At 44.0% G+C, this 20,744-nt stretch overlaps 1 protein-coding gene and 1 pseudogene across 1 annotated transcript in view; both read right to left on the bottom strand.

The window, feature by feature from the left end:
• Window positions 1-74: 74 nt before the first annotated feature.
• Window positions 75-20,744, bottom strand: part of A2ML1 (alpha-2-macroglobulin like 1) — a 42,480-nt gene continuing 21,810 nt past the window's right edge. The window contains exons 17-36 of the mRNA XM_042991734.1: window positions 20,286-20,395; window positions 19,610-19,705; window positions 18,508-18,736; window positions 18,257-18,383; window positions 16,944-17,065; window positions 16,046-16,097; window positions 15,597-15,680; window positions 13,507-13,683; window positions 13,260-13,341; window positions 12,747-12,903; window positions 10,686-10,760; window positions 10,352-10,514; window positions 8,057-8,271; window positions 3,991-4,206; window positions 3,694-3,821; window positions 3,435-3,525; window positions 3,011-3,079; window positions 2,042-2,144; window positions 1,560-1,601; window positions 75-349 (exon numbers count right to left, since the gene is read on the bottom strand). Of these exons, the coding sequence (XP_042847668.1) occupies window positions 1,561-1,601; window positions 2,042-2,144; window positions 3,011-3,079; window positions 3,435-3,525; window positions 3,694-3,821; window positions 3,991-4,206; window positions 8,057-8,271; window positions 10,352-10,514; window positions 10,686-10,760; window positions 12,747-12,903; window positions 13,260-13,341; window positions 13,507-13,683; window positions 15,597-15,680; window positions 16,046-16,097; window positions 16,944-17,065; window positions 18,257-18,383; window positions 18,508-18,736; window positions 19,610-19,705; window positions 20,286-20,395 (2,337 nt within the window). The 3' untranslated portion in view covers window positions 75-349; window position 1,560. The remainder of the gene's footprint in view (window positions 350-1,559; window positions 1,602-2,041; window positions 2,145-3,010; window positions 3,080-3,434; window positions 3,526-3,693; window positions 3,822-3,990; window positions 4,207-8,056; window positions 8,272-10,351; window positions 10,515-10,685; window positions 10,761-12,746; window positions 12,904-13,259; window positions 13,342-13,506; window positions 13,684-15,596; window positions 15,681-16,045; window positions 16,098-16,943; window positions 17,066-18,256; window positions 18,384-18,507; window positions 18,737-19,609; window positions 19,706-20,285; window positions 20,396-20,744) is intronic.
• On the bottom strand, window positions 4,586-7,574 carry LOC107180294 (annotated as a pseudogene).

Raw genomic sequence — 20,744 nt, 5'->3', positions numbered from 1 at the left:
CTTCCCTGGATCCCCCTCTACTTCCAAATCTTCTCTGGAGAGTACCCCCCCCCCCCCCCCCCCCCCGTGGCTAAATCACATCTCCTCCCCCAGGGGTCTTTTCCAGGTAATTCTTCCCTGGGGTGATTATTCCGAGCCCATCCCCCCGCCCCAACCCTTTATTCCGGCATCTATGCATCTGTGAAGTGGAAGAAAGTAGCTGAGGTTCAAGCCTGCTCATCTGTTACACACTCACTAGTCAATCAGAGAAATCAAATTAGTTGATTGAATGAGTTTTGCTTTAAGAGGCAGAAGAATGTTGTCCAGTAATGTCACAGGGGATTAAATTAGTCTCTTTCCAACTTCTATCCTGGGAGAGGAGGGGGGGGGGGCGGGGGGAAAGAAGACATCATTATACTCAGAAAGTCTTCATGAATGTAAAAGAGTTTTTCCTATTTATTTGTTTAATTGTTTTTTTTTTAAAGTTTCCTCTAGGGGCACCTGGGTGGCTCAGCCGGTTAAGTTTCCGACTTCGGCTCAGGTCATGATCTCATGGTTTGTGAGTTCGAGCCCCGCGTCGGACTCTGGGCTGACAGCTCAGAGCCTGGAGCCTGCTTCGGATTCTGTGTCCCCCTCTCTCTCTGCCCCTCCCCCACTCATGCTCTGTCTCTCTCTGTCTGAAAAATAAACATTTTTAAAAAATAAATAAATAAATAAATAAAGTTATCTTTACACCCAAGGTGAGTTTCAACTCCCAACCCGGAGATCAAGAGTCACATGCTCTACCAATTGAGCCATCCAGGTGCTCCCTCAGCTTTTTCCTACCTACAAGAAAATCTCCTGAATGCGCAATGAGATTATTAATAGTGTTATCTCAGAGGAGCAGGATCAAATAATCTTTACTTTTCCCTTAGTATTTTTATATAACAAAGATGTAGAATGTAAAAATAATTTTAAAAATTCATCAATTTCAATCAGAAGAAAATCTGGTTTTTAAAAACCACATAGAACCCCTCCCACAAATGCCACTATTAACTTTTTCTGGTGTGACCTAAGATTATTATTCTTTCTTTAAGAGTTTAGGACCGGGGTGCCTGGGTGGCTCAGTGGGTTAAGCATCTGACTTCGGCTCAGGTCATGATCTCTCGGTCCGTGAGTTCGAGCCATGCATCAGGCTCTGTGCTGACAGCTCAGAGCTTGGAGCCTGCTTCAGATTCTGTCTCCCTCGCTCTCTGCCCCTAACCCACTCGCATTCTGTCTCTGTATCTCTCAAAAATAAAAATAAACATGAAAAAAAATTAAAAAAAAAAAAAAGTTTAGGACCAAAAAAAGGGGGTATGTGGCTGGCTCGGTCAGTAGAGCATGTGACTCTTGATCTCAGGGTTGTGAGTTTGAGCCCCACGATGGATGTAAAGCTTACTTCAAGAAGAAAAAAGGATTTAAGATTAAAAAAAAGAAAAAGAAAAAAGGAAAGCCCACTTTCTATCAAAAAATAGCTCCCCAAAGGTAATAACAGTAACTCAGAAGAAGGTCCCTTAACTTTTGAATACTATCACCCTACCGCAAAAGCTCATCCTTACCTCATTCACAAGGATCAGAGTACTGAATTGTTGCCTGTTCACCTGTAAGATGAAAGGACATATATTATTACATAAGGGCCCTCATGCATTCAAAGAGAAAGTACTTCATAAAAGCTACTGCTTTAACCCTGTTCAGAGGATCCCTAGACGCGATGAGCATATTATGAGCATATTCCGAATTACGGGAAAGTTCCAAACACTACTGTTGTGGTAAATTCTTAATCGCAGCAAAAACATTACGAATAGTCAGGCCTTAAAGAACAAGGGTCCCTCTTGTCCTTTTGGTCTGTGGACCGTCGTAAAACATCGCTAGTGCAGAAGACTTTTAAAAATGACATACAGTTAAAATGCAATGTTTTAGGAGGTCAAATAATGTAATTATATGCTACTTGCTTGGGAAAGAGTATCTGTAAAATTAGGGGAGATAGCATGAAGAGCGAGGTAGAACTACGTTGGGAGATACAATAGAGCTCAGCCCTCACCTGGGAGGTAGTAGTCATAGACCGTGATGGTTGCTGGTTTCAGGTTAGTGACCAACATACGTTGGCTGATGGTGAAGGTAAAGGCCTGAGTCTTCTTATTTAGCTGTGGAGAAGAAAGACAAAACATCATATCAAAACTAAAAAGAAAATAACACTCTCTGTAATGCGGAGATTAAAAGACTCTTGTCTTCACCCAAATCTCCTGAAACCCTTCTACCTGTCCCTTCTTGCCCTACGCCAGTCTTCAAGATGTTGGCTTCTGCCGACTTCCTGACTCTTTCTTCTTAGGATCTTACAGCTTCCTGGCCTTCTTGTGACAAAGTCCTCTCCATTCTTGGTCTACTCTAACCCATGGTTCCTCCACTAAATTAATTGAAGTGGCCAAAGGAACAGAATCTTTCTTTTTTTTTAAAAGGCTCTTTACTTCCTAGTGGTTTTCTCTCTTCCTTCAGGTCTCTGATCAGATAACATCTCCTCAGAGAGGCCTTTCCTGACCACCTTATTTTAAAATGGTCACATCTTGGCCGACACATTTTTAAATGACATAGATAGCGGGAAGCCTGGGTGGATTAGTTCGTTAAGTGTCCGACTCTTGATTTCGGCTCAAGTCACGATCTCATGGTTCTTGGGATCGAGCCCCACATCAGGCTCTACGCTGACAGGGCAGAGCTTGCTTGGGGTTCTCTCTCCCTCTCTCTTTGCCCCTACCCCCTCTCAAAATAAATAAATAAACTTAAAAAAATAAATGACATAGATGGCTAGGATGATGTATCTGTTAGTACTGCCCTGGAGGTGAATAAGAATATTTTATAGTAAACAACATGGAGGTAGAATTCACTTCGTGGCTTCAGACCCATTCTCTCGGTTCCCTCATCCCTGTGCATGTGACACCAATATATACAGATTAAAAGGGAAGTTGCAAAGCTACATGAGGAATCAAGCTCTTGGGTTCAGTTTCTGAACACCTACCTCTTCCAAGTAAATGTTCAGTACGTCAGTTCCAGATTCAACCTTCTTCACCAGTGGTTGTTGGAGAAGCTAAATAAGAAAGGGGGACAAGAAAACAGACTAAGATCCAGAGCCTTCCCTATCCCCTAGGGTACTATACCAAAGCTCTGTCATGATCAAGGAAACAATATATACTGTGGAAAAGGTAAGACAAAGGAACCAAGATGATTCCAGTTTCCATTTAACACATCTGATGCACTTTTGCAGCCCATTGAAATAATGTAATTATGAGTTGTATATATACATGCATAGATAGATAGATTATAGATAGATAGATAGATAGATAGATAGATAGATAGACCATGAAGCCCATTTCACCAGCTTTTTAGGGATCATGTTATGTCCTTTTAGAGCTTGTTAAATGAAGAAGAAAGAACAGACTTACTAACTGATTGGTGCCCTCCATGGGACTGAATCCAGAAAGCATCTTCACTTCTACAATGGCCATATTGGAAGAGCTGCGACTCCCCACATAACTAAGGGCAGAAAGAGGTGCATCTGTGTCAACCCGTTATTTTCACTCTTAGCAGACTCTGTAGCCCCAACGTGCGTGCGCGCGCGCACACACACACACACACACACACACACACACCAGCTTCTATGATCCGGGTGCCCCCCCCCCCCACCAGCTCAGCTTTTCTCACCTGGTGTGGATAGTAAGCACCAAGGATCGAGGTGAAGTAACTTGCTCACATGTATCCTTTCCCACTTCTACACTAAGACTAAAGGTATCCGCAAGTTTAGGAGGGGGGATGTTGTATTTCAGCACCGTCTAGCAGGAGGAAATAGATAACCAAATCAGAGCTGGGAAGAACTTTACCTATTGCACAGCTCAAACTACTCTCTTCACAAATGAGACAGGAGGTTCGACTGGAGGCAAAGACGCCCGCAGGCTCTCCTTCCCAATGCGTGCTGGTTCTTTCTCATGGATCTCTGCTTACCTGCACGTAGACACAGCCCTGGCCCGAGGCCTCCAAGGTATACGCTCCAGGGATATTGGGTAGAGTCTCCTGCTGAAATACCAACCGGTTGGCAGCCTGAATGTTGAAAGCACGCTGGAAATTCTCACTGGATTTCACAGCCAGGTTGACTTCCTCAGATGGCACATAGGCAGTGGTGGCGTATTTGGCAAGAGCTTGGAGGGCAACTACAGTATCCTGAAGAAAACGGTGGGGCATAGGCTTACATTTTGTGAGCCACTGGAATTAACTTCAAATAACCCGATAACCTACGTGTCTGGCTGTTCACTAGTGTGGATGACGCCTCTTCTAAGTATGTAAGAGCCACGTTCATCGATGCCGGGGAAACCGACATAGAAATCATATCTTGCTTGTCTAGAAAATTGTCATCAAGTTGCTATGACACATCTATAGGTTATCGGGTTCATCTCATATTCGTCTTCAACCAAACCTAGCTTCAGAATGGGCTATAGTTAGAAGCAAGTGGGTAACTGTTCAGTATATATTTTACAGTTTCCTTATTTAGAGAGGAAATAGCAGTAACATAATAGCCCTAAAAATTGCACATTCTTCAAAGTCATTTAGCTGTGTGATGATCTTCTATGGCACAGCTGGAGAGGATATCAGGGTACCCTTCCTTGCGAACTAAGGCTTCTTCGCTGCTGTGCCATGTGACCATCTTTTCTTCACTTGGATAGAAGACAGATAAGCTGCCACCAAGAAGGCAAGGCATCAGAACTTTTCCATTCTGCAAATATGATTTATATAAGTGACAACTAGAGGAAAGAAAAAACAGAACGAGATGTCCAGCAAATTGCTATATTTTACTGCTATGAGAATATCTACATGCTCGACACTTTGTACAGTATCTACAGAATAAGGGAACCCCACATCTTCCTATCCCAAATGAAAACGAACAGCTGTATTTAGACATCATACTATCGTATAAAAGCCTGGGTGGCTCAGTCGGTTAAGCGTCCGACTTCGGCTCAGGTCATGATCTCACAGCTGGTGGGTTCGAGCCCCACGTCGGGCTCTGTGCTGACAGCTCCGAGCCTGGAGCCTGCTTCGGATTCTGTGTCTCCCTCTCGCTCCCTGCCCCTTCCCCACTTGCACTCTGTCTCTCTGTCTCTTAAAAAAAAATAAACATTAAAAAAAATTTTTTTTGGAAAAACAGGAAGGCAGGTCACCCACTCTAGGGAAGCTGCGAACGAGTGATTCCTATGCAGCTTGACTATCTACAAACAACTTTGTATCTACTCTCTGTGAACTTGATCCCAAAAGGTCCTTATTGCTCCAATATGTGGAAACAATTCAAGAAATGAGACCTCATCACTGGCTGAAAAACCACTGTGGGTGATATGTGCCTTCTTGTAATAGCTAAGGATTTTATTGAAAAACAATTCTGACATGTATCTGTCACTGAGAGTTCTAAACATTTCACTCACGGCTTTCTGAAATTGTATATCATAATTATTTAGGGCTCAGCAAGAAAGAAGTCCTTCCTGATCTTTGGCCAAGAATTTCCTTGCAGGAAGGAAGGATAGTGCCATATAATTTTTTATTTTATTTTATTTTATTTATTTATTTATTTATTTATTTATTTATTTATTTAGAAAGAGAGAGTGCAATCAGGGGAGGAGCAGAGAGAGAGAGAGAGAGAGAGAGAGAGAGAGAGAGAGAGAATCTCAAGCAGGCTCCATGTTCAGTGCAGAGTCTGAGGCGGGGCTCAATCTCACGACCCTGGGGTCATGACCTGAGCCAAAATCGAGAGTCAGACACCCAAGTGACTGAGCCACCCAGGTGCCCCAGTGCCATATAATTTTTTTAAAATTCCTATTAAGGCATTACCATATTCAGTTTCAGTGCTCTTAACATCTTTATCACACACTTCATCAGTTAAAATATATTCTTTTTCCAGGTCTTATTTACATGTTATATCCTCAACGAAACTGGCCCTAATTTCAACGAGTCAGAATACAATCTTTACAAAGACAAGAAATATGGGGTTTTTTTTGTTGTTGTTTTTTTTTTTAAAACCTAAGGACTCAGTTTTTTGGTTTTTTTTTTTAATTTTTTTAAGCTTATTTATTTTTGAGACAGAGAGAGACAGAGCATGAACGGGGGAGGGTCAGAGAGAGAGGGAGACACAGAATCGGAAGCAGGCTCCAGGCTCTGAGGCATCAGCCCAGAGCCCGATGTGGGGCTCGAACTCACGGACCGTGATATCGACCTGAGCTGAAGTCGGACGCTTAACCGACTGAGCCACCCAGGTGCCCCAAGAAATATGTTTTTTTGATTATTTTGTATGATCAGTGAGTTGGATATGGTATGTATTTAATAACATTTGCAGAACAAATGAATTAATGACTACTCTCTTTATAATCATCTAAGACAATTTTTATGATACTATTTGAATATATCATGCGATTTTACATCTTTTTCCCAACTGCCACCAAATTCAAGTTCTCTTTACCCCTAACCTAGACAAATGAAAGAGTGTCCTATCTCTTCAAATCCAGTGTCTCTCTCCTCAGAACCATCCCCTACACTAAGTAACAGTAAGTAACAGGTTAATCTTTCTGACACAAAGTTAAAAAAATTAATAGCTTCTCAGAATGGGCAAAATCTTGAGTCTGAATACACAAGGGCCTCCATGGTATAAACCTGTCCAAACTTTCTAAACTGAGGTCCCGTTATGCATTGGCTAACCCAGTTTTCCCGACAGTCATTCTATAATTTGCAAACTATTGTCTCTGCTCACGCCATTTCTCCTTCCTTGTAATAGTTGTCTCCCCAAATGTTACATATCCTTTTATTTATTTGTTTGTTTGCAAGTAGGTTCGACACCCAACGTGGGGCTTGAACTCACGACTCCAAGACCAAGAGTCACATGCTCTACCAACTGAGCCTGTCAGGTGCCCCTGCATATGCTTTTAGATCTACCTCAAATGCTACTCCCCTGAAGACTTTTCTTATCCTTCAAGTTGTTGTAAGCTCTCTTTCCCTTTTTAAGTGCATTATTTTGTATCTTTTGTTTCTTTCTGGTATAACCAAATCCTGCTCTGTAGTTATAGAGCTTTTCCTAACTTTACTTCTAGTTTGTGAACTTTTTTTTTAAGAGTCCAGTGAGGCATTTTATTTGCATGAGCATATTCTATCCCTAGGAAAAGAATTCCCGGGATTTTCCCTCCTGTGTGTTTTCATCCTGCTTCCTCATGGTCCATGATGCCACCTGAGGTTGTCAGTACAATGAAACCAACTGGCAGGAGGGGAGCAAATTATTCTGCCATTTTTCTAGACCTTTGAGCTGTACATCAAACCTGGGGCTGATCACCCCACACTTGTTTAGCCTCCCCCATCCCCCGTGAGGTTTCCAATAATTTTCCCAGCTCTGTGAGCATCGATGATTTCAAATTCGCCAATGCAACCATGCTTCAGTATCACAGTTAGAAATCGATGATGACTTTGGAGCACGACCCAATAAGAACCTGGTGTTTGCTTCTCTTTCCAGCATTGTCAATGCTCTTGAGAGCCTCTGCCAGGACATTCATGTGCACCATTATGGCAGCACGAAAAGATGGCGGAAAGAGCTAGTTTGTGAACTTTTAAAAATAGAAACTGTATATCTTACTAGCTTCCCAATACCTGCAATAGAAGGAAGTATACCTGTAAAATCTTGCTTTTATGTTTCTGACTCCATAATTGGCTTTCTAATCTGTTAATGTATAATATAGTCATAATTATATATGTCCTATTCACACATAAAACACTGATCTTATAATGTTTCTCTTTATTCCATTATGTTTCATATTCTACAAAGGAAGAGAATTAAGTACATATAGTACTATTTATGTGTTCATATGACCCTTGTTATGAACCCTATATATTTTTCACACGTTTTTCCTCCCACCCTATAGAATTATTGACCTAGAAGTCAAGGGCAATAGTTTTTGTGTCTTGTTTTTGTTTGTTTGTTGTTTTGTCCTCTCTCCACAGAGGACCTAATACTACCTGATAAGTCGAGGTTGGAGAGTGGGTTATTTACCTGAGTAGAAGAGAAGCCCCCATACGCGTTGCGTTGCTTGGCCAACCAAGCCACTATGGCAGTGGCCTTGGCTATCTCCTTTTGAGTCAGGCTGGCTTTGCTAAGCTGGGCTAATAAGATATATGCTGTAAGTTCCACATCTACAGCCTCAGGCTCAGACCAAGGTCTGGCATCCAGGGACCGAGTAGGCTTTTGGCTCCAGTGAATGGACTCTCCTGTGGAGAAAGAAGCATAATCAGGAAGGTCTTAGAAGGAGATGATTTCCCATATTCAATGTGTAAATGCTACACCTCAGAGCAGAGCAAGCACCAGCCAAAAATTAATCATGAGTTAGAAAAAAAATATTTCTCAGAATCTTCAGGTGTATTGGCCATTATGTTTACACAGGGATGTGTGTGTATACGTGTGTGTGTGTGTGTGTGTGTGTGTGTAGAGCCATCCATAATTCCTCAAGGTGAAGCTGAGAGTGTCAACAAATGCCTCCAGCAATCACATGAAAACCACTCTTGTTAATTTATCAATTCTAATGCCAGTGGAGATAGGTAAGTAGAAACTTACAAGAATCTTACATGTTTGGGGGCATGTTTTTGGCGTGTAGAATTTTGTTAATTTTTTAGCCTTTATTTTACCCAATCAAAAGTTTAACCTCTTAAGAATAACAATGACAGGATATGCGTAAGAACTCTGAGAAATCATAGAAAAATGCTAATGAGGGTGAGCAAATAGAATATGAGACTAAAACAGAACTCTAGGACAACCAAGACGACAGATAACTCAAAGAAAGGGATGAGCAAATGGAAATAAAAAGAGTGAAAGCTATGGGAATGCAAGCTGGTGCAGCCACTCTGGAAAACAGGATGGAGCTTCCTCAAAAAAGTAAAAATAGAACTACCTTGGGACCCAGCAATCATACTACTAGGCATTTATCCAAGGGATACAGGGTGCTGTTTCGAAGGGACACATGCACCCCCATGATTATAGCAGCACTATCAACAATAGTCAAAGTATGGAAAGAGGCCAAATGTCCATCGATGGATGAATGGATAAAGAAGATGTGGTATTTATATACAATGGAGTATTACTCAGCCATCAAAAAGAATGAAATCTTGCCATTTGCAACCACGTGGATGGAACTGGAAGGTATTATGCTAAGTGAAATTAGTCAGTCAGAGAAAGACAAAAATCATATGACTTCACTCATATGAGGACTTTGAGACAAAACAGATGAACATAAGGGAAAGGGGGCAAAAATAATACAAAAAACAGGGAGGGGGACAAAACAGAAGAGACTCATAAATATGGAGAACAAACTGAGGGTTACGGGAGGGGTTGTGGGAAGGGGGAAGGGCTAAATGGGTAAGGGGCACAAAGAAATCTATTCCTGAAATCATTGTTGCACTATATGCTAACTAATTTGGATGTAAATTAAAAAATAATAATAAATTAAAAAAAAGAAGAGTGAAATCTAGAAGTTTAATTAATTATCCATTTAAAGATAATAAATAAATAGCCCACAGGAGGCAATCTAATTGGAAAAACATAAGAGAAATCATGTGAGCCGGCAATGCAAGATAATGGAGAAGAGATAATCTCATTAAATCAATATACACTGGAACAGGTATGTGCAACCCACTGTCTGAGACACTCATTTCATGACTAGAGTCGCTTATGTACCAGTCAAAAAACTACCCAGAACCCAGGAGAGGACAAGTTAGTAACGACATTCATACAAATGAAGGCCAAGATTAAGCTTTTACGTGGAAGTTTGATTTTAACCCCACAGCTAGATCAATAAAATGCTTGTTACAACATCAAATAGTATTCCAAATACACCCAAAAGTTTTTAGGGTGCCTGGCTGGCTCAACCGGAAGAGCATGAGACTCTTGATCTCGGGGTCATGGGTTTGAGCCCCACATTGGGTGTAGAGATTATGTACATAAAGTTTTTAAAGGACCTTGAGAAGTCTCTCTTATCCCGTCAACCTCAGTGAACTCATAGCAAAGAATTGTCAAAGATGGGCAAAAGGGGGGATTCTACAACACCAAGGGGTCCTTTGACTAGCTCCCACCGTTTATTTTCTCTTCGTGTTAAAAGTATAACAATGCCTTTTAAGGACTTCCATGGGCTTTCTTATAAAACCCTCAACAGTGACCTAATGACTTCACACCTTGTGCTAAAAGGAATCCTCTCTAAGACTGAACATATGTGGGACTATGGGGACTAGGAACAATCACAGATAACTCACAGCGCATTTCCACAATTTCGACAAAACACTCCTAACATGGCCAACATACCTGTGATGATAGCCTGCTGGTCTAACTTTTCAAGAAGAGTGTTTCTGATGTCCATCTCCCCAGCCAGAGAGAAAGTATAAGCTAGTAGGGCCTGTGTGTAGAGGCTGTTAGTGGAGGAAACAGAACTCCTGAGGCACCGTAGGCCCTGACTCACCATCGGGTCCTAAAACGTACAATGAAGAACTGAGTTTATAAGGCATTCCTTTGAAAACGGGAAGTGATAAGGAAGTCATCGTATCCTTTTTTGAGTCTACAAGGGTGAAGGGTAGGTGCAATATCTCTAGAAGTAGGCATAATAGGAAGGATAGACAGAGGAGGCCCTAGAGACACGCACCTGTATGGTTTTGCTCATCTCCAGCAACGCAGCTGTGATGTATGCAGTCAGGGAAGTCTCATCATCAACGCCACCCTAGAGGACGCAGGGAGACGAGGTCAGGGCCACAGGCAGCACAGTGCGTTGTATGACTCGTGCGCAGATTGCAAAAAAGTATCCCCTCTGAATGGGTGGATTATTTAAACAAGCATACAGACAATCACAGGGGAGGGGATATGGAGAAAAATCTCTTATTCTCGGGTTCTTCCTGAATCTGAGCCTCCTCAAACAGACATCCTCTCAAGAAGCAGAAGGCCCCGGGGGCGCCTGGGTGGCTCAGTTGGTTAGCGTCTGACTCTTGATTGAAATCAAGAGTCACGATCTGAGAGTCCTCAGATCACGAGCTCACGGACCAAACCCCAAGTCTGGGCCGACAGCTTGGGATTTTCTCTCTCCCCCTCTCTCTGCACCACCCCCTCCCCTTCGTGCTCACTCTCTGCCTCAAAATAAAGAAAATAAATTAAAAAAAAAAAAAAAAAGGGTCCAGCCTCTTCTCCAGGGGGGAGATCAGATGGCACCCACCCCGTTTAATGCCTTTTACGGAAAGATATTAGCAAGTTTTTAAAAATAGCTAACCACAATTGTTATCCTCATTTGGGAGATAAGAAAATAAACCCTTAAAAGGCTAAATGGCTTGCTGGAGATTACACAGCTAATAAGCAGCAGGAGTTGAACCCAGGGAGTTTAATTATGGAGCTCCTGCACCAAATCACTAAAGCTTGCTACACAGGTGATGGGTTTCTTTTTTTTTTTTTTTTTAACATTTATTTATTTTTGAGACAGAGAGAGACAGAGCATGAACGGGGGAGGGTCAGAGAGAGGGAGACACAGTATCTGAAACAGGCTCCAGGCTCCGAGCTGTCAGCACACAGCCCGACGTGGGGCTCGAACCCACGGACCATGAGATCATGACCTGAGCCGAAGTTGGCCGCCCAACCGACTGAGCCACCCAGGCGCCCCGGTGATGGGTTTCTTAAGAGCCTGGCCGGGGCTGGCGGGCAGGAAGAGGAAACAGCTCCTCCATCTTGTTCAAGTCAAGCCCTGGCTTGTGCTACTCCCACGTGTATTTCAGTGTATAAGGGGACAGAGATTTGGAGACACTGATAAAATCTGGCATAAGGAATGTACTAGTGAATCCTATACAGAGACTTTGTTTTGTTTAATACTCAAAATGTTTTAATTGAGGCCCCAGAATGGCAACGTAAATGATTTCCCTAGCAACGTACATACAAATCTTTCCTTCACTGGGTATATTCCGAATGGAACAAATTCTCCTGAAGCATCAACACCTCAGCCTGTGTTTGGGAGGGGTGCAGGCAACGTAGTGAATGGAGTCCAGCGGCTATGGTTCAAAATAGAGTCCTCCCGCTCATTACCATTCACCTTGGGCGGTTAACTTAATCTCTGCACCTTCATCTGTAGAATGGGAGTGATAGTGGTATACCGGCACCTAGCTGATTAATTGGCTGTAAACATTAAATAATATCAAATAAACGAAGTGCTTGGAACAGTGCCTGGCACAGAGCGAACCTCTTACAGGAAACACTGGACTGCCTATGGGTCGTCACCCGAGAAAGTGGCTTCGCTTCCGATTCGGGGAGATAGTAAAAGACGCAGCGAACGTCTAGTCCAGTGGTTCTCACGCCTTCGGGAATATCAGAATCACCTCGAGGGCTTGTCAGAAATACAAATGTCTGGCCCACGCCCTCCACAGTTTCTCAGAGTAGGCGGGGTAGCAACTGGAATTTGCATTTCAAACAAGTTCTCAGGTGCTGCTGCTGCTGCTGCTGATCTGAGGACCACAAGTTCAGAGCCTTGTGCTAGCACATGTTCTCGTTTTCTACAGACGTGGAAGCTGTGGCTCAGACTGGTTGAGTACATTGACCGGGGTCACCCAGAGCCAGGGCTCAGACCTGAAGAACACTGACTCCCAGGCCTATGCCCTTTTGATTCTGCTCAGTCAGAGGTGCAAGCTCCTCCCAGATGTGGTGATGGGCTGAGAGCCCTGGGGTGGATTTGCACCTTCATAGCTGTGTGTAAGAGCTTTCCCACATTGGCATAACAGCCGCTGGGGAGCTGGTTTTCCGCCATCCACTTGAGAGCATCCTGGATATTCTTCTCATCGATGAAGATGAATTCCTGAGCTTGGCCAAAGCATTTGGTGACAAACGCTGTCAACCTACGTGGGTAAAGAGAGAAATGTGGCACGAAGGCGGGGGGATTCCCCAGTGAGGGTGCAACAGTTCTGTCATTTATTCTGGCGTATGGTTCCAGAAAGGGATTGAGGAAACATAATGCCATAGGAGCCTAGAAAAGGGAAGTATTAATGGGTATTAATGGGGACAAGAACGGGGGAGGCACAAGCTCAAGGAGAAGGGTGAGGGGCTTGATCCTACATGAGGCTGAAATAATCAGTATTAAAGGAGTAGAAGACGGATGTAAGAAGGAATGGGGTTAAGGGAAGAGGTAGAGAGGAATAGCTCCACAGGCCCAGAAATTACGCTCTGGGATCCACTGAGAATTGGGCAATATTACCATGTGTTTCCATTTTCATCCTGCTCCCCAAAGGCACTGTATGAGCCATTGCTGTGTTTGTACAGTAGCTCCTTCTGGTACCCTGGGAAGCCAGATATGGGGTTAGATCACAGGACCAACTTCAAAAAAACGTGGCTTTCAAGACTTTCAGGGATGTGGGACACTTTGGAGGGAACCTCCCTATATCTTATGAGCCTATCATAGCCCCTAGAGAATGCGTTCAAGAAGAAAAATTGAACCAACTCACCGAGCTCCAGGAAACCCACTGCCCGAGACCTGATTTCCTCAGTCAGCAGCCTTGCCCTCTTCAGATACTGCAAGACGTAGATTATGGGAGCAAACAATACCATGTTCTGTTCCCCGCAGCCCCTTGGCATCTGTACCAGATTGTCTAGGTTCTGTAGGGCTGTGCCCATAATGTCTCCTGAGATCCAAAAGAAAAGAGAAAGTGATGGTAGAGAGAAGAAAGAAGCCTTCTGATTTATTGTCATTCATTTAATTAAAAAAAATTTTTTTTTACAGTTTATTAATTTTTGACAGAGAGAGAGAGAGAGAGAGAGAGAGAGAGAGAGAGAGCATGAGTGGGGGAGGGGCAGAGAGAGAGGGAGACACAGAATCTGAAGCAGGCTCCAGGCTCCGAGCTGTCAGCACAGAGCCCGACGCGGGGCTCGAACTCCAGACCGCGAGATCGTGACCTGAGCCAAAGTCGGACACTCAACCGACTGAGCCACCCAGGCGCCCCATATTGTCATTCATTTAACAAACGCGTATCAGCTATCATTTAGTTGAGTACCTACGCTGTGGCCTGGGAGACAGTAAGTCAAGTACAGTCTTTACCTCAAAAGATCATAATCCGAGGGGCAAACAATTACAAAACATTACAAATAGAATTCATTATAAACAATGATAATACAGTGCGATCATTTTGGGTGCACACAAGGTGCTGGAGCACACAGAGAAGAAGTACATGGGTTACCTAAGGGCGTGGAGGGTTGTAAGAAGACACGTCATGGGCTGGTGAGTAACATAACAAAACCTACAATACTTAGACTCAATCTCTAAGTTTCTCCACTGCATATAAATGCATTGTCCTCCAAATCACCATGTTCCTGCCAAAGCAAACACAATCCTGATCCCCTTTTCCAAGTTATACCTACTGGCTTGCCATATATTTTATACACCCGTAAGCCTGATCTAAGTGACCCATTAACATCTGCACTTTTAGCCATTAAGTTCAATTCAAATCTATAAATACATACTGAATGTCAACTATGTGGCAATAACTGTGCTAGAATCAAATAAAAAAGGAGGTGGGGCGCCTGGGTGGCTCAGTCCATTAGACGTCCGACTCTCGATTTCAGCTCAGGTCATGATCTCACAGTTCATTAGATGGAGCCCCACATCGTGTTCCATGCTGACAGCCAGAGCCTACTTGGGATTCTTTCTCTCCCTCTCTCTCTGCCCTTGCATGCTCTCTCTCTCTCTCTTTCAAAAAAAAAAGGGGGGGGGTGACCCTTGTCCTCAAGGAGCCCACAATGCAGCGTGAAAGACAGACATAGACAGTGAGCTACATCCTACAATAAAAATGAGTGTTACACTAGAGGTCTGACTCAACTACAGTCAAAATAGAGAAATTTTATCCTGGAAAGGATCTTAGTAGGGGATCAGAGTAAAGAAATGATCTAACATACACAGGGCTCCTAGTATATGCTAGATATTGCGGTGGAAACTTTATATTTAATTTTTACACCAATCCAGAGAGGTGGGTTATCATCACAGTCTTGCAGAAGGGCAGGGGAGGATCGGAATTGTTTACTTATTCAAGGTCACGTGGCTATTAAATGGCAGTACTGGGATCCCAACCTGGTTTGATATGATTTTCAACCTCATGCTTTTCTACTCAATCCCTCTCCTTGCCCAGAGAAGTGTCCTGTTTGTGTAAATATGGTGTTATTTCCCCTACGCTATACTCAACTAGATAAATTCCTCATTTTTTTAAAGGTTGCTACAAACATTATGTCTCTCCTCCACTCAGTTCATAGACCACCTGAACCTAAACGCATATGAAGCTTCCCTGACCTTTAACTTCTTCCTATCCAGGCTCCTTTCTGTTTTTAACTACCATAGGCATCTAATCCCACATATACTGTTATCTAGAGGCTGTATTTGCCCACTACATAGAATAAGCTCTTCTTCTGTCCCTTCTAATTTAACACATCTTCCCTCGGATAGGTCCACATGCCCCAACCCACTCCACACTTTCAGCAACTTTCAGCCCCATTTTTTTTTTTTTTTTTTTTTTTTTGTCCTTTTGAGCAAGAATCTCTGGCTATTTACCCAGAGCCGCAACATAAGCCTTGGCTGAATCAGGAACCACATCCACAGGGAGCTCCAAGGAAATGGATTCTGAAACCACTTGTCCTGTGAGAGGCAGAGAAAAGGGGAAAGCATAGAAGGTCAAAACAGTGGGAGTTCAAGCCCAAACCATAGAAAACCTTTCTATAATTCAGGGTTGTCTGTACCCAGTCCTTGCTATGGGATGGAGGCAAATTTCTTTTAACCTATTCACAGTGCTTTTTGCCGAAAATAAATTAAAAAAAACAACAACACATAATTGTGTTGTACATTTTTTCTTCATCCTGTCTCTCAGCTAATTGGTCCTATTAGGGACAGCACCCTTAGACTCTCCTACCCTTTCCTGTCCTTTATATTCCTCCTTTGGCCCAAGAAAGTCTCCCGTTGGCTACGGGAATTCTCAGTACCAACCCCTCTCTGCACTCACCCACCTTTTGGGCAAAGCAATGAGCTGTGTGTCTTCTCCACGAGGACTCCTTCAGGCTGACATGAAGAGAGACATAGGGTGAAAACAATGAAGGTGAATGTCAGGGCAGGTGGCCCTGAAGGAACAGGAAGTGGATGGGAAATGGGGAGAAAAGGCCCTCCCTGTGCCCCCAGGGTTTCTCCCAACGAGAGAAAACAGAGCTTCTCCTTGAAGCTCAGGAGAACTCCATTTCTTTTCTTTTCTTTCCTTTTTTTTATTTTTTTAATGCTTATTTATTTATTTATTTTGAGAGAGAGAGAGAGAGAGAGAGAGAGAGAGAGAGCGCATGAGCCAGGGAGGGGCAGAGAAAGAGGGAGAGAGAGAATCCCAAGTAGGCTCCACACTGCCAGCTCAGAGCCCGATGTGGAGCTCGAACTCACAAACCGTGAAATCATGACCTGAGCCAACATCAAGAGTGGGACACTTCACCGACTGAGCCACCTGGGCACCCTGAGAACTCCATTTCAACACAGGGATGGATCTACCAGTAAAATTCTTTCTGTGCAAGGGCTAGAACTAAGGGCAAGTTTAGGACACTTCTAAGAGGCATGATTGGCAATGGGGTTCCTGAGGGGATAAAAGAAAAGCAGCAAATGCCGATAGTAGAGATTTTTAATAAGAGAAACTAACATTCATCGAGGGTCTATACCTGGCACTGTATTAGGCACTGTCAGAGAGCATTGGTATGGGGTAGGCAAATAATTAAGGGCAGAAAGGGGTCACAGAAGAAGGCAAATGAGCTACCTGACTGCACTTGGAGTCAGACAGCCGTGGGAGACCAACCGTACGGCTAGACACACACAGAGCACCCCCGGGGTGCCTGCTAGCTCTACCTCGTGAAGCTAAGCCTGCAGAAAACTCACCTTGACCAGAACTGGTTTGATGAGTGTGTCACTTTGGCCCTTTTCTGGAACAAACCCCTTCTGCTTCCCACAGAGTTCATCGCTGTCCAGAATCTTGGTAGTAACAGTAAAGTTTACATGACCTGACAAGAAAGAAGGAGAAAGGAAGGCATTAATTAGCCCTGTTGCCAGAGGTCCAAGGAGGTCTCTTCCCCTCCAGACCAGTGCTCCTTAAACTTAATGGCGTTCAAAGACCAGTGGATCTTGTTACGACACAAACTAAGTAGATCTGGGGTGGGGCCTATATCACATTTCTCACAAATTTCCGGGTGATGTCAATAATGCGGGTCCAGTGTGGTAGGCCGCCTCTAAGGGTCCCCAATTATCTCTGCATCCCAGTATTCATACTGCTGTGTCAGTTCCTCTCAAAGCGTGGGCTGGATTAAGTGACTGGCTTCCAAAGAGGAGGATAGGATAGAAGCAATGAGATGCCACTTCTGAGATTAGTTTACAAAAGACTATAGCTCCTATCTCAGGGGCACTCTTTCTCTTGGGCCACTTACTCTGCAGGTGGCCAGCTGTCCTGTCATGAGGCTGCCCGGTGGACAGATTCATGTGACGAGAAACTGAGGGAGGCCACCAGCCCACAGCTGAGGCCAAGAACCACAGCCTGTGTGGGACAGAGGCTTTGGAAGGAGCTTGGAAGCGGATCCTCCTCTAGTCAAGTCTCCAAATGAAAACATAGCCCTGGGTGACGATTTGATTGGTATTTGATGAGAGACCTTGAGACAGAGGCACCCTGCTAAACAGTACCTAGATTACTGGCCCACGGAAACTGGGTGATAAGTAATGTTTATTCTTTTAAGCCTCTAAGTTTTCAGGGTGGTTGTATCAGATAGGTATTAGATAACTAATGTATTAGGTAACTAATACATCGGAAGACCATACTTTAAGTCGCCAGGATCTTATCTTAAGAGCAAATGACATCTCTATTGGGACGGTTAGATGAATTCGTACAGGTCAAGCAGCTAGAACAGAGGCTGGCCCTTAGTAAGTACTTGATTAATAACAAGACTCTATAGCCCTTGTCCTGGCATAAATATCAAAAGCTCCCCTTTACGCACTCAAAATAGTCTCGTTTGGATAACTTTTTGGTCGTCGATCAAAGAGCATTTGCTTATTTATTGATGGCATAGGTTTAGGGGGCAAAAATAAAGGCAAATAAAATGAAAAAGCAAGAACAAAGCGAACGCAGGAGAGGAAACGGTAACGTTCTCAATGACTGAGCTTTGCTCTATGCTTCTCTTGCTCCCTCCATCCCCTCCTCCTCTTACCCAACTTGATAGCTGTGATATTCCAGTGATAGCTTTTTGCTTCATCAGCACAGAGACAGCTGGAGTCCTGAGGACCTGTCCACGATTCCACCTGGTACTCATCGGATTTAGCCAGGTGAGTGTGAACCTGAAGATGTTTAGGAAATATAAAGGGTCTGAGTACAGGAAGCCACGCACAGAGGCTTAGGAAAACGGGGAATCGCGTCCCATCTCTTTCCCGGGGTCAGAGATTCCCGTATCTCGGCTCTTACCCTGATGCAGTCCTTTAGATAATTGAAGATGGTGGCAGTAAGGCGAAAAGATTCCCCTCGAACTACTGAGTAAGGGAGAGTCAGATCAACAAAGAATGGTTTGAAAGCAGTCAGTCCAACAGTGGGTGACAGACCAAAGCCGCTAGTCTGGGAGGTGCAGAAAGTCATGGCCTTCCACTCGGTGATAGTATCAGGAACCGTGACGTGGACAGCCTCCTTCCCTGAGTTACTGTGAGAACACAGAACCCAGGTGAGGCGCGCACACACAGCAGGACAAGGAGAACACTGTGGATGAAGCTATCGGTTCACCTGCAGAAGTCATTTGTTGTTGTCACGGAGGTGGGGGGAAGGTAAAAAAGGCAGCCGAACTGAGGAACATGCCAGCCTCAGAGTGTGACCCTTCGGGGGGAGTGAGGATGTACAAATATGGGAGAAGGGGGTGCCTGCGTAGAGGAGGGGGTAAGAGCAGGTGGGCACGTGTGGACACACGTATCTGAAAGAGCCAGTGCCCCTGAATCTGTGAGGTGCGATCTCGTCGGGGTTTTCACTTGCATTTCTCTGATTAGCGATATGGAGCATCTTTTCATGTACTTTTTGGACACAGGAGCCTTGAGATGAGCTTGTCATGAGCCCCGGGCCGGGCTCTGTGCTGAGCGTGGAGCCTGCGTAAGATTCCCTCTCGCCCTCTGCCCCTCCCCTGCTTGCACTCTCTCTCTAAAATAAAATTTAAAAAAATAATAAATTTAAAAAATAAATAAGTAAATCCATGTCTTAAAAAAAAAAACAACAACATTATCTCTGGGGCGCCTGGGTGGCTCAGTCGGTTGGCTCAGTCTGACTTTGGATCAGGTCATGATCTCATGGCTTGTGAGTTTGAGCTCCGCGTCGGGCTCTGTGCTGATGTCTCAGAGCCTGGAGCCTGCTTTGAATTCTTTGTATCCTTCTCTCTCTGCCCCTCCCTGACTTGTGCTCCGTCTCTTTCTGTCTCTCAAAAATAAATACATGTAAAAAAAAAAAAATAAAAAAAAAAAATGATCTGACTCTGAATTCGCTGCTGACTCCACAAGGTACAATCTTGCTATATCTTTGAGGCATCACTTACCCAACAGGAAACAGATCCCAGAGCCAAGTCTCTGGGAAATACTGGCGGATCTGAGGATCCTCTGACTGAAGTGATGAAGATGATGATGATTCAAAACTCACTAGACGATTACCATAATTTGCTGAGGAGAACAAGAATAAGGGAATTTGGGAAAACAGAAGACTTTTGGGAGAGAGAGAGAGAGACCTCTCACACGTGCGAGTAGGGGCGGGGAAGAGAGACAGAGGGAGAGAGAGAATCTCAAGCAGGCTCCATGTTCAATGTGGAGCCCAAGGTGAGGCTCAGTCCCACGACCCTGAGATCATGACCTGAGCCGATATCAAGAGTCGAATGCTTAACCAATTGAGCCACCCGGGCTCTCCCAAAAGACTTCTGTTGTATGATAAGCTGAGGCAGAGGAACTACGACCAAGAAATTTAGAGGGAAACGGAGAACAAGTCAGAGACAAGGAGGAAGGAGTACCGAGGAACCGACTAGTCTCAAGGCCATCAGGGGGAAGTGACAGATGAGGAGGTTTGGCCAGGGGATGAATAGGTAAGGGCTTCAAGCTTCAAAAGTGCTCCCCAGAGAGAGATGTGGCTGCCTGCATCCATGACCGGCAAGCCATTATCATTCTGACCGGAGGCAACAGGAACAGGAAGCAAAGAGTGTGCTTCTGGAGTTCCATGATTTAAGCTACACAGGTAGCTTACCTTCCGCCACTGCAATGCTGTGCTTTAGAGACTGGTGACTGCAATCTACTGGCTTCTTAATCTGGGCATTGGACAGTATTTTCAGGCCCATGTCCTGATAGGCACCAAAGAAACCGGAGGACGAAGAGTTAAAGTGGTCCCCTCCCTTACTATGTGGGCTACTGCCTAGGCAGTCTATCCTCAAAGGGTTGAACCAAGCCTTCTTTTCCTGTTAACTGTGATACAGGTGTTTATTCCCCAACACTCAGCCACCAAGTTTTGTTCACTTCTGTCAGCCAGAAATTTAAAAAATTTCAATTTTTTAAATATATACTCTGCATAATGATCACCAGAATAAGCCTAGTTAACATCCATCACCATACCTAGGTACAAAAAAGATGTTTTTTTTCTTGTGATGAGAACTTTCAAGATCTATTCTTTTAGCAACTTTCAAATATGTAATA

The sequence above is a fragment of the Panthera tigris genome, chromosome B4 (genome assembly GCF_018350195.1).
Source record: "Panthera tigris isolate Pti1 chromosome B4, P.tigris_Pti1_mat1.1, whole genome shotgun sequence".
Taxonomy (NCBI): domain Eukaryota; kingdom Metazoa; phylum Chordata; class Mammalia; order Carnivora; family Felidae; genus Panthera; species Panthera tigris.
Note: the sequence above shows the minus strand (reverse complement) of the source record. Positions and strands in the feature narration are given on the sequence as shown.